Source organism: Salvia miltiorrhiza, chromosome 1, assembly GCF_028751815.1.
Source record: "Salvia miltiorrhiza cultivar Shanhuang (shh) chromosome 1, IMPLAD_Smil_shh, whole genome shotgun sequence".
Classification (NCBI taxonomy): domain Eukaryota; kingdom Viridiplantae; phylum Streptophyta; class Magnoliopsida; order Lamiales; family Lamiaceae; genus Salvia; species Salvia miltiorrhiza.
In genome coordinates, this window is record NC_080387.1 from 60,208,966 (window position 1) to 60,221,627 (window position 12,662).

The following is a 12,662-nucleotide window of genomic DNA, read 5'->3' on the forward strand; positions in this document are numbered from 1 at the left end:
TGAGAGAAAGTTCATTGTGCGTCTTTGTGACTGCCAACTAAAATGTCCTGATCTTCCAGCTATTTTAATGTGATACCATACCAGACCTTCCCATCATTTTTACAATAATTTCTCAAAAAGTATGATTTCTGCTTATAGAATATCGATGTGGATCTAACATATAGTTTAGATCTCAAAATAAAAAGAAAAGATTACTGGAAATGTTATAATCCATATAGGCTCATGTCATAAGTGAGAAATTAATAGATCCACCGAACTAGAAAATTGGTAATTTTCACACCGACATACAATTACACGTCAGATTTTATTCCAATATTGGAAAAGAACACGCAACATCATTTTTTTTGGAAGTTTTGGGTGTATCTATATTGCTACATATCTTTCTATATATATATATATATATATATATATATATATTGCTACATACCGATATTGATATTATTATTATTATTATTATTATTATTATTATTATTATTATTATTATTATTGTTGTTGTTGTTGTTGTTGTTGTTGTTGTTGTTGTTGTAAAACATATTGAAAAATATATTTGTTCAAAGTTGGTGATTTAGCAATTAATTAAAATAACTATACTATTAATTAATCAAATTAAATTAATAATGTATTATAGTGACTTCTTATTGATATAAATTACATATATAAAATTAGGTATTGAGATCAAATAAAAAATAACATTGGTGGTAGTTGTATAAAGGGGTAAATGCTTTTTTTTTTTTTTTTTTTTTTTTTTTTATCGGGCAAAGTCATGTTAGATGTTAGTAATTATGTCGTTTGACTCAATTTATAAGTTTAATACTCCCTCACTCTATGAAATACTTTCTAAAAGAGGGAGTGACATTAATTTTAAGAAAAAAGATATTTAGTGTATTGAGAATCACGGAAATGTGTTTTAATTAGTATTGAGGGTGATAAAAAGATTAAAAAAAATAAGAGTAAATGATATTTATAAGTGGTGGAATATAATTCAAAGATGGATAGAAAGTTATTTTGTAAGTATCTCAAAAGGAAAAAGTAAAAAGTTATTTCGTGAACGGAAGGAGTATGATGTTTAAAAATGAGCAAACAAGCATCCACTCTTTTGGTTTTCTATAACCCTCCAAATATTTTAGCAACCTACATTATCAATTTCTTTCGTTTCGAGATCTTGATTCTAGAAATTAAAATCTAAATTTTTAATAGGATCGGTGAGATGAACATTTTGAATCTATTTTTGATATATATGTATGAAATTTTTTTTTTTTATTTGAAAATGTGATACAGACGATTTTCGATGACACAAAAATGTTAATCTCTTTTAGCACAAGTCCATGCTATAACTTTTTTTGAATCAATATTTCGGACGAAGGAAATTAAAATGTTTTAGGTCGCCATTTTTTTTTGTAGAGATTTAATTGCATTAATTGAGAGGTTGAATACTTTTTTTTTGCGATACAAGAAATCTATCAGTAGTGTAAGGAATCTTTGAAAAAAAGAAAAAGAAATACAGCGAGTAAGGAATTATGCATGTCGGAAAATTCTCCGCTGACTTAAATCTGAAATTGAAATTGAATCCCAGACTCGTTTTTTTCTTGATAACACTAAAGACGCCATGGCTGAATCACGCCCTCCTCACGAGAATCCCATTCTGTCCCAGTTGACCGCCGGCACCCTTTTACCCTCTCTCTCTCTAGAGAGCTATTTATTGCCCTTTTTCTTAGGCTGACGCATTCCCCCATGTAATACACACACACATATATATATATTCTCTCCACTATAAAAGAATGAATCTTTCCATCCTTTGTATTCATTCAAACGTGACAATTCCACCATATTTTATACTATATTCGTGGTTAAAAGGGATGAAACTGTAGTTTATAAATTCCATAAATCAGTGTTTCCACCAACTCTTGATCACATCTCCCGAGGCCACCAACCCTTCTCACGAGGGGCTGAAATCTACGAGGTTTGGGTTGATTTTGAGGAAAAATGGGGAGTGTGGAGGCGGATCATGAAGGCGGCGTAGCCAAGAGGCTGTGGAACAAGTTCAAGAATGGAAGGGCTTTAGCTCTCTACAGCCCTTATATTGTTTGCTTGGCGTCTGGCACCTTGGACCCCACCTCTTTTCTTCATTGCATCTCTCAAGATTTCTACCTTCTTCAAGCTTTTGCTCGGGCGTAATTAACCTCCTCTCTCTCTCTCCCTCTCACACACACACACACACACACATGTGTTATAGTTTATACCGGTCTCCTAGGCGGCATATATGGTTGGGGATTCAATGTTTTAGGGTCAAAGGTCTAGGATGGGACACGTGGCAATGCCAAGTCGTTGTTGGGCCATCTTGATGTCGTAGGTTAGAGCTTTCTTTTATGGGTGTGTGTTTCTGATCGTGTTGATAAAGTCTACTGTTTGTTAGTTCTTTAGTGTAGCTTGCATAAAGTTTTTGAGTTCTAATTTATTGCAATGTGTTTTCTTGAATTAGTTTGGTGTATTCTATATTGGAAATGGTAGTCTTTTTGGAAGTTTTGATTGAATGGAATCAAGAGATGCGTTGCTGAATTTAAAGGAGCTTATTTTTTTATAAGATATGAGACACCATTTTGGGCCAAACGAGTTGTGCATTTGCAGATATGAACTAGCAGAAGAGTATGCAGATGATGATGAGGACAAGGAGGCCATTGTCAAGTTGAGAAAGCGCGTCTTGAAGCGCCTCAGAAACCAGGATGCACTTATTTCTGTAAGCCTTGAATGTCGAATTGTTCATATGTTTAGTTAACAACAACTTTCACAAGTTTAATGCTGATAGTTACTCTATTTTTTGTTATTAAAGAAAAAGTTTCATGGAGTTTGAAGTGGTTATAAGCATTGATAGATTATGTAGTGAAGAATCATCTACCCAAAACATCTTGAAAGTAACAGAGGAAAGGAATGGAAAATTGTTATTATTCATTATGATCTTGCTTCTTGTTCTACTACATTGCTTTATAATAATCAGCTCATATGACTACAGGCCTTAACTATTCTGCTGCTACGTATGTTTTAGGGGGTGCTTACTTTAGCCTAGATAGATAAAAATAGTATATAGGCTAATCCCTTGTTTACTAAGATGGATTGAAACTTTGGGATATCCTAAGGCCCTTGATAACTCCTATCATTTGAGCTAATTTTGCTTGATTTGTATCCCATTGAAAAGGTGGGATTGAAGAAATCCTAATAATGAGGATAAAATTACTCAATCGTGCATCTTATCAATCATGAAAAGTAACTCCTTAAGGTTTTAATAGTCGTCTCTCATTGCAGGAATGGGGTTTTGAGCCTCCTAAAGATCATACTTGCAATGATGCCACATCAAAGTATACCGAATTCTTGATGGAGACAGCCTCGGGGAAAGTTGGAGGAGAGAAATTTGCTGTCAAAATTGTGACGCCTTTTGAGAAGACTAAACTGGCTGCATATACGCTCAGCGCCATTTCACCCTGCATGAGGCTCTACAGCTTTATTAGTAGGGAGATCCAGGCTCTCCTAGACCCTGATGAGAGCAACAACATCTACAAGAAGTGGCTCAACAGCCTCTCTTCTGAAAAATTCGAGGTCTGTTTCAATGCCTGAATTCTTATATGATGGTGGTGTCATTTGTTGTAACCCAACATTGAAGTCAAGGAAGGAGCTACCAAAAACTAGAACTAACATAACTGCTTCATTTTACTGCTTTAAATTTAGGCATCAGCTTCGAGAATTGAAGACTTGCTAGATAAATTAAGCATTTCTTTGACCGGTGAAGAACTAGATGTCGTAGAAAGGCTCTATCATCGGGCCATGAAACTCAAGTTAGACTTTATCTGGTCGCAATCAGTCGTTCAGCAAACAATAGTTCCCTTTTCACTACTCCGCAACAGTGGCGAAGACAATCTCATCACTTTATGCGACTTTGACTTGACATGTACCGCTATCGACTCCTCTGCTCTTCTAGCAGAGATTGCAATTGTAGCAGCGACCAATATTTCCGAACCACAACTCCCATCATCAGATCATATCAGGACAACGTGGAACGAACTTTTCAGCCAGTATGTGGAAGAGTATCAACAATGTATAGAAAGCATTGTACCAAGTGAAGCATGTATTGATAATTCAACCCAAGGTTTGATTTATTTTAACTATATGAAGAAACAATCGTGTATTATTCGGTCATCAAGGTGGTTAACTGTCTAGGAATCTAACCACAGGGACGCGACTGGATTATGAAGGTCTATGCAAAGCACTGGAGCAGATATCTGAAGTCGAGAAGCGAGCTACTTCAAGAGTTGTCCACTCTAATGTATTGAAAGGATTGAATCTAGCAGACATAAAGAGGGCTGGTGAGCACCTCTCTTTTCAAGATGGTTGTAAGCGATTCTTTCAGGATCTCGTGGAATGCAACAAATGCGCTGCAGACATCCATGTGCTATCATACTGTTGGTGTAGTGATCTAATAGAGTCTGCCTTTTCATCAGGTATGTTTTGTTACTACGTGCGTGCGCAAGATTTACAACGTTGTAATCTCAAACTGCTCTTTGTTTGTTATCAGGAGAGCAAAATGTGTTGAATGTACACTCAAACAACTTAGTTTACGAAGCATCTGTTTCCACTGGTGACATGTCAAAAGACATGGAGTCCCCCATGGACAAGCTTCGAGTTTTCAATGAAATCACCAAGAATGGAGGTAAGGCCTCGACAGTTTACATTGGGGGTTCGGCTGGTGACTTGCTGTGTCTGTTAGAAGCAGATTTTGGTATCGTGATTGGCTTGAGTGGGAGCCTTGAGAGGCTTGGGAATCACTTTGGTATAAGGTTCGTTCCATTGTTCTCCGGTTTAGTGAGGGAACAGAGAGAGCTTGCAGAAACTGGGATTTTGAGTCGTGATGGAAGATCCAACATTCTTTATACGGTGTGTAACTGGGACGAGATATACGCCTTCATTTTGGGGCGGTAGACGGCCATCCCGTCCCTCCACAATACAGGAAAATAGTAGGCAATTCTTGGAGTAGCTAATTTTTGAAAAGGTTACTTGTTATAAGGTAAGGTTGGGCCTTGATCTATTGGTTTTTGGTGTGAGGATTGAGGGCCTGTGCTAATCTTGATTTGTTGTAGTAGATGATGGATTTTATTAGGTGACAAAGTTGTTGAAGTGAAATACTTCCTCTGCTTGCTATCAATAATATATGAGAATTTTAATTATTTTATTTTTGGCAATCGAAAGTAAACATTTTCTTATAGAATGAGGATTTATCATTCATCAGAAGCCATAGAAATACTCAGAATATCAATCAAATCAACCAACATCATCACATCCTACTATTGAACTTCAAGATTCATTACATAATTCAACAAAACCACACATACATTACATGGCAACCACAAAAAGAAATTTGACAATGCACCAAATGCAACATTGATTTCAAGTGAATCAATTTAATCGAATAAAAGAAAATGGAGCAAAGCTAACAGTTCAAGAGTAAACCAGATTTTTAACAAACTTCTATTCTCACTGATTTCCGGGAAAAGGAGAAAAAAAATACTTGGTTATATTTTTTTTTGGAGCATTTGTCAACATTCTGACACAAGTTTTTGTGTTTAGAAAAGCATCATCCTATATAACTATATAAGAATAAAAATTAGAAAAGTCCAGGGTTAATATTGCGCGATTTTCAATTAAGGAAAATAGATGATTTAAAAAAATTCTTGCAAAATACTAGTAGTATATCAAAATGGATAAATTGTAGCCACATTCTACATAAAATTCAAGAAAACCGAAAGTGAGTTCAGAGAGTGAGTGTGAGTAGTTGATGTTAGTGTTTTAAATTTGATTCAGATCAAGACCCCTTTAATGGGTACCAATAGTCACAATCTCTTGGTGGGTCACAAAAGACATAATCCCAAATTAATAATAATCATTTATTTAATCAACTCCAAAAAAAAATGATTTCGTTACATTTATTGGGTCCACATACGAGCTAAGAGGCCCCACACATACATGTGCAACACCTCATCCACATACGATTCGGTGATTCCCTCCTCATATATTTTGTTTCTAATTAATTACCATTATTGCTCTAAAAGTATATAATTTAATTACCATTATTAAATGTTATCATCACGATTTCAAAAAAAGAAAAAAAATGTTATTATCGTAATAATTACCATTAACTATTAATTTAACATGCATGTAGTTATTGTATAATCCCATGTGGATTTACAATTTGTCCAACCCTTTTTCTCCCTCAATATTAAATAATGCGTATTTTTGTTTGCACTAGTAATTTCTGACTCAAAATTAATCATATTCATACAAGCATACTTGTCTCTTTTAAAAATAGAGAGACAATGATAAGTACGTATTACACACTATACAAAAACAATTTATTTATCGCCATTTTATCCTAGCTTGACGCGTACATCCCATTTCATCCATTACCAATCTAAATAGTAGTATTACTTTATTCGGATATCTATATTGTAAAATAAGAAAATAAATTTGATTTTTAAATTCTAAAGACCGTAACAAGATTTTGAATAATTATGGCATGGTTCAAATTACAAACAATATCCACCATTCAACATAATGGTTCATTGTCCCTAAGGGGACACCAAGCGGTGCGATCTCCTGTATGTGAATAGTGAAGTCCGGAGTTCAAATTCGACTGCTTCCCCTCCCCAACTCCCCCAAGTCAAAAAAACGTATTGGTTCATTAATTCAACTAAATTACACGACATGAGATCATTTTTCGGTTTGATGAGATGAGAAATATTGATAATAGATTTTCTTTTTTGTGATAAAGAAAATATCTGGATAAGTTAATTAACTCTGTCTCTCTCTCTATATGTATATATATGATAAAAGTGAGGAGTGGGGACTGAGGAAGGATTTAACTTCACATGGTATCCATGATTCTCCCACTTTGGTAGGTCTCAAGACAATAGCCAAATTAGTGACACTCCACTCCATTTTATTTTAAACTCTTCTCACATGTTTGCATGTGAAATTCAGCAATTTTATACTTTTATTCCAACTAGATCGATAACTAACCTTCATCTTTCCTTGTTTCCTTCTTTTTTTTCATTTTATTAGAGGAGATTTGTTCTTCTAATCTGCATTGTAGTAGGATACTTGTCATTCTTGAAACCTGCTTTGTATGTACAAATTTACTCCCACCTCCTATTTTTGCATATATTCAATTTCTATTCCTTTTTAGACAGAAATTCCATTTCTATTCCTTACTAAAATGTAACCACAAAAAATGAGAGACTTTTATGCATCTGGATGCTAGAAATTAAATTGATCCGGTGATTAAAAGTTATAATTGAGAATAGATAGCTAGTTAAAATTTAGGAAATCTTAATTAAAATTCTAATTAACCCCTACTTCACTTGATTTCGTGTCATAATCTTTCAGTTATGGCAGTGAAAAGGTTACTATATCTACATAGTAAATTCATACTACATGCTAGTTGTACTTCCAAAGGCATTAAATCAGAAGGAATTGACAGTATAAAATAAGCAAACAACCAAATTAAATATGAAACTTCATAAAGTTTGACTGCCAATAATTAAACCAGAAATAAAGATTAGGAGGATTAATTTACAGTAAGAACAACACATTCTGTCCATGTTTCATGTCGGATTACACATCGAGAAAAGCCAAAATCTCCTGTCACTTTTGAAGGGTATTAACAGCCTGTTGCAGAACCCAAGATCTCACGAGGTTGTAATAATACTAATAATAATAAATAAAAAAACAATCACTAGCTATTTGCATAATTGCATGTTACTCCAAGAAATGAATGAAGATGAGTAATTCAATCATTTGATCATGCACTCTCTTCTTCATGTGTTTCATATAAACCGAGCTTCCTCCGCTACCCCACCAGCCCCGCCAAGAAACATGATGAAAAAGTGATCCCAAAACAAGAAACAAATCAACATGAAAAACAAGTTTCTCTTACTCTTTCTCTTCTTCTCTTGCCACTATATCTCCTCCTTCTCTGAGGTGGATGAAGCGTCGCTTCTTCTGTCGATCAAAGCAGCCCTCTTCGACCCACTGGATCATCTCGGAGACTGGAAATCGCCCGAAAACCACTGCAGATGGAGTGGAGTTGGGTGCGGCCACAATGGCATGGTTGAGAATCTTCATCTTTCACACATGAATCTCTCTGGTAGGCTGCCTGATGCAATCCAGGGATTGACAAGCTTGAAGCATCTCAACCTCAGCTGCAACGAATTCGCCTCGCCATTGCCCAACTCCTTCTCCAATCTCACCGCACTCGAGAGCATTGATCTCAGCCAGAACTATTTCATCGATGCATTCCCCGGGCTGGCCGCCGGGCTGGTGGCTGTGAACGCCTCCGGGAACAACTTCTCCGGCCCCCTCCCCGACGATCTCGGCAATGCCACCTTGCTGGAGAGCCTCGACCTTAGAGGGAACTTCTTCCAAGGCTCAATTCCTAGAAGCTACAAGAATTTGGGGAGTTTGAGGTTTCTCGGCCTCTCCGGGAATAATCTGACGGGCGAGATTCCGGCAGAGGCTAGGCGCGATGGCCTCGCTCGAGACCATGATTCTCGGATACAATGCCTTTGATGGAGGGATTCCCGCCGACTTGGGCAATCTCACCAATCTCAAGTATTTAGACATTGCCATTGCCAACCTCAGCGGCCCGATTCCACCGGAAATGGGGCGGCTGAAGCAGCTCACTACAATTTTCCTGTACCAAAACAATCTCCAAGGGAAGATTCCGGCTGAGATGGGCAACTTGACGGAACTGCAATTCCTAGACGTGTCCGACAACATGCTGTCGGGGCAGATTCCGGCAGAGATAGGGCAGCTGAAGAATCTACGGCTGCTGAATCTGATGTCGAATCAGTTAACTGGGTGGGTCCCACCCGGCATTGCCGAGTTGGATCAGCTTCAAGTGCTTGAGCTCTGGAACAACACACTGTCAGGCGCTCTGCCGCCTGATCTCGGCAGGAACGCGCCTCTCCAATGGCTCGACTGTCTCATCCAATATGCTGTCGGGTCCGATCCCGAGTGGGTTGTGCGATGCAGGCAACCTCACTAAGCTCATCCTCTTCAACAACGCCTTCTACCGGTTCAATTCCAGAAGCTCTGTCGAGTTGCGGATCACTGGTTCGCCTTCGGCATGCACAACAATCGCCTCTCCGGCGCCATCCCTTTCGGTTTCGGGAGGCTAGGCAAGCTGCAGAGGCTGGAGCTCGCCAACAACAGTCTCACCGGCCAGATCCCTGCCGATCTTGCTGCTTCTACTTCACTTTCTTTCATCGATCTCTCCAGAAACCAACTCCGATCGCCGCTCTCATCCTCCATTCTCTCCATCCCGACTCTCCAAAGCTTCATCGCCTCGGGCAATAGGTTGTTCGGACAAATCCCGAATCAGTTCCAGGAGTGCCGTGAACTCTCAGTGCTGGATCTTTCCTCCAACACTTTGAGCGGTGGACATTCCGTCGAGCATTGCTTCGTGCGAGAGGCTGGTGACTCTCAATCTGCGAAACAATGGGTTAACAGGTTCCATCCCATGGCAGATAGCTATGATGCCTACGTTAGCCGTTCTTGATCTATCAAACAACTCTCTCACGGGAGGAATCCCTGAGAATTTCGGCAACTCCCCGGCTTTGGAATCGATCAACGTTTCCTACAACAAGCTCCAAGGCCCCGTGCCGTCCAACGGCATGCTCAGAACGATCAACCCCGACGATCTTGCAGGCAACGCCGGCCTATGCGGCGGCGTGCTGCCTCCTTGCCCTCACACCTGCAGCGAGCAGATCACCGGCCGGTGCAAAACACATTAATTGGGGGATGGATTATTGGGATTTCGACGATGTTGGTGGCGATTGCGGCGGGCCGTGGGAGCACGATCCGTGTACCTAAAATGGCGGGAAGGGAGGTGTTTCGAGGCTGAGATTGAGAAGGGCGAGGGGGAATGGCCTTGGAGACTGATGGCGTTCCAGAGGCTGGGATTCAACAGCGGCGACATTCTCTCGTGCATCAAGGAGTCGAATGTGATAGGGATGGGGGCGGCGGGGACGGTGTACAGAGCGGAGATACAGAGGCTGGGGACGACGGTGGCAGTGAAGAAGCTGTGGCGGTCGAGCGATGATCTGGAGATGGGAGGCAGCGGGGAGCTGGTCGGAGAAGTTAAGCTGCTGGCGAGGCTGAGGCACCGCAACATAGTGAGGCTGGTGGGGTTCCTTCACAACGAGAGCGAGGCGATGATAATCTGCGAGTTCATGCAGAATGGGAACGTGGGAGAGGCCTTGCAAGGGAAGCTGGTGGAGTGGGTGTCCAGGTACAACATAGCCGTCGGGGTGGCGCAGGGGCTGGCGTATCTCCACCACGACTGCCATCCGCCGGTCATCCACCGCGACGTCAAGTCCAGCAACATCCTGCTGGACGAGCATCTCCAGCCCCGGATTGCTGATTTCGGGCTGGCCAAGCTGGTCGTGGGGAAGAATGAAACGGTTTCAATGGTGGCAGGCTCGTATGGCTACATAGCCCCGGGTGAGTTACTTCATTCTCAATCACAATCACAAATATATATACATATAATAACTGAAAAGCTGAATGAAATGATGGCAGAATACGGGTACACCCTGAAAGTGGATGAGAAGAGCGACGTGTACAGCTACGGAGTAGTCCTGATGGAGCTGGTGACGGGGAAGAAGGCGGTGGAGGCGGAGTTCGGGGAGGCGGTGGATATTGTAGGATGGGTGAGAGGGAAGCGGAAGGTGGAGGAAGCTCTGGATCCAAGTGTGGGGAACACCAAAGACGCTCAAGAAGAAATGGTGTTGGTTCTCAGAATTGCTCTTCTCTGCACGGCCAAGCTTCCCAAGGACAGACCTACCATGAGAGACGTCTTAAGCATGCTCGCAGAGGCCAAGCCGCGCTCCACCAAAACCGCTGCTATTCACAACCCAGTCTTCACCTCTTCCACCTTTCATTTCTAACTTAAATCACTTCCTTTCTTATCTATCTTTTGCTCCTTTTCTTTTGGGGGGAGTTTTGTATTTAAAATTAGGATCACAACAAATACAGGCATATCTTCTTCTTCTTCTTTTTAAAGTAGTTTGTAAGATAAAAAGAAAGATGAGAATTGATCAGATGCCAAGGAACAAGCATATCCTCCCAGCCATTTTAAGTTGCTGCTCCACATTAATATTCCATCCTGTTTAAATCAGTAGCCAACAATCAACCCATCATTTTTTACTACTCCAACTAATACTTTTCAAGATGCTGGCATTAGTGAATATATTCGACTTTTAATTGATTCACAGCTCCAGCTAAGCAGGACTCAATTCTATCTTCAAAACGATATAAATACTTTTGGAACTCTCAAAATTAATCCAAGGCTTTTGAAACTCATATTTTTAATTGTTATTATCAGCGTTAATTTATATGTTTAATAGATTTCCGACTCAATTACTTTGTTACTGAACGCTAGATGATAAAGTTGAAAACATGATCATAATACTTCAAATATCCTCGATCAATTTTGAATTTCAAAAGTCTCTGCATTGTTCTAAATATTAATTCCATTTTCTATTTAAATTGTTATATACTCCTATTTTTTTAATATAATTTTATTACTATTTTAGTAAGGATAAAATAGTCTATTTACACAAAAATATATTTGAATTAATATATTTTCATTTTTGTGATTGTAATTAACCTTTTTTTAAGTAAACTGGTTATTTAGGAGTATTAACATCGAAAATTAAATAAAAATTAAAAATAAAATTTTTTTTGATAAAATATTAGAATTGAAAGTGATATTAACCCTAATTAATAAAATGAAGTGTAGTAGGAAGAAGCTCAAAAGCGGAATACGAGGAAAAGCAATCTAAGCTTAGATTTAAGTTGCGGCAGCGCAGTTGATTTCCTTCTTTTTAAAACCCTAACCCTACCATTACCAATTCGCAGCCCTCTTTTCCTTGTATAAATAACCAATCACTCGCCACATCTGTTTAACCAGGCACTCTTCATTCTTCTCTTTTCTTCTTTGTTTCCTTTTTGTAATTTCTTTTCGTAATTTTATGATTGGTGGGCGATGATGCTAAATGGTAAGGCTTGTTTCTCAAAAACATTCGCAGTGGCCGCCTAAGTGCTTTCGCCTTCGCCAGGCTTGAGAGTATATGCTGCTATTTTCCTTCCTTGGATGTCTGAGCCGCCATCTCTTTTATAGTTTTTTTTTTTCCAAAAATTCTTTAATTTTGAAGTTTAAAATCGTCTCCTTGATTGTTCTTTTTCATTCTATTAATCAATAAAAATTTGAGTTTGTTTGGATTTTTTTAATTGTCGTAGCCTGTGATGCGAGATTATATTTGCTACTCTTGATGGGATTGTTTTACCATCGGATGATTCTTTATCTACCAAGATCTTTGAGGCCTATTCTTTTCTTAACATAATACTTCATAGACTTTATGTCTTATTTGTTTCTTTTTCTTTCTGATTTTTATCCATCTTTGGGACGGATAGGTAAGTGATACTTTTTATGAAAGTTATACTTTCTTTATGGGATGAATGGAAAAAAAAAAAAAAGAAGTGATACTTTTTCATGAGACGGGACAAAATAAAAAATATGAGTACTTCTTTGTGGGATGATTGAATGCCTCCATTTCTAA

The 12,662-nt window shown here is 38.8% G+C and overlaps 2 protein-coding genes and 2 non-coding genes across 4 annotated transcripts; all 4 read left to right on the forward strand.

Moving 5' to 3' along the window:
• Nucleotides 1-1,374: 1,374 nt before the first annotated feature.
• LOC131000031 (bifunctional TH2 protein, mitochondrial-like) lies at nucleotides 1,375-5,208 on the forward strand. Its single transcript, XM_057925770.1, has 6 exons — nucleotides 1,375-2,171; nucleotides 2,626-2,734; nucleotides 3,298-3,588; nucleotides 3,718-4,135; nucleotides 4,221-4,487; nucleotides 4,562-5,208. Exons 1-6 carry the CDS (start codon nucleotides 1,984-1,986, stop codon nucleotides 4,963-4,965), a joined length of 1,677 nt encoding a protein of 558 aa, XP_057781753.1. The 5' UTR covers nucleotides 1,375-1,983; the 3' UTR covers nucleotides 4,966-5,208.
• Nucleotides 5,209-7,868: 2,660 nt separating this feature from the next.
• On the forward strand, nucleotides 7,869-11,173 carry LOC131000007 (MDIS1-interacting receptor like kinase 1-like). Its single transcript, XM_057925733.1, is given in 9 exon segments — nucleotides 7,869-8,553; nucleotides 8,555-9,019; nucleotides 9,021-9,110; nucleotides 9,112-9,165; nucleotides 9,167-9,478; nucleotides 9,480-9,789; nucleotides 9,792-9,880; nucleotides 9,882-10,542; nucleotides 10,621-11,173. Coding segments are annotated over 9 exon segments (2,949 nt in total). The 5' UTR covers nucleotides 7,869-7,953; the 3' UTR covers nucleotides 10,989-11,173.
• Nucleotides 11,174-12,083: 910 nt separating this feature from the next.
• On the forward strand, nucleotides 12,084-12,208 carry LOC131007451 (small nucleolar RNA SNORD14). The gene has a single exon (XR_009096150.1). It is a non-coding gene; the product is annotated as a small nucleolar RNA SNORD14 (small nucleolar RNA).
• Nucleotides 12,209-12,340: 132 nt separating this feature from the next.
• LOC131007473 (small nucleolar RNA SNORD24) lies at nucleotides 12,341-12,427 on the forward strand. The gene has a single exon (XR_009096172.1). It is a non-coding gene; the product is annotated as a small nucleolar RNA SNORD24 (small nucleolar RNA).
• Nucleotides 12,428-12,662: the final 235 nt, after the last annotated feature.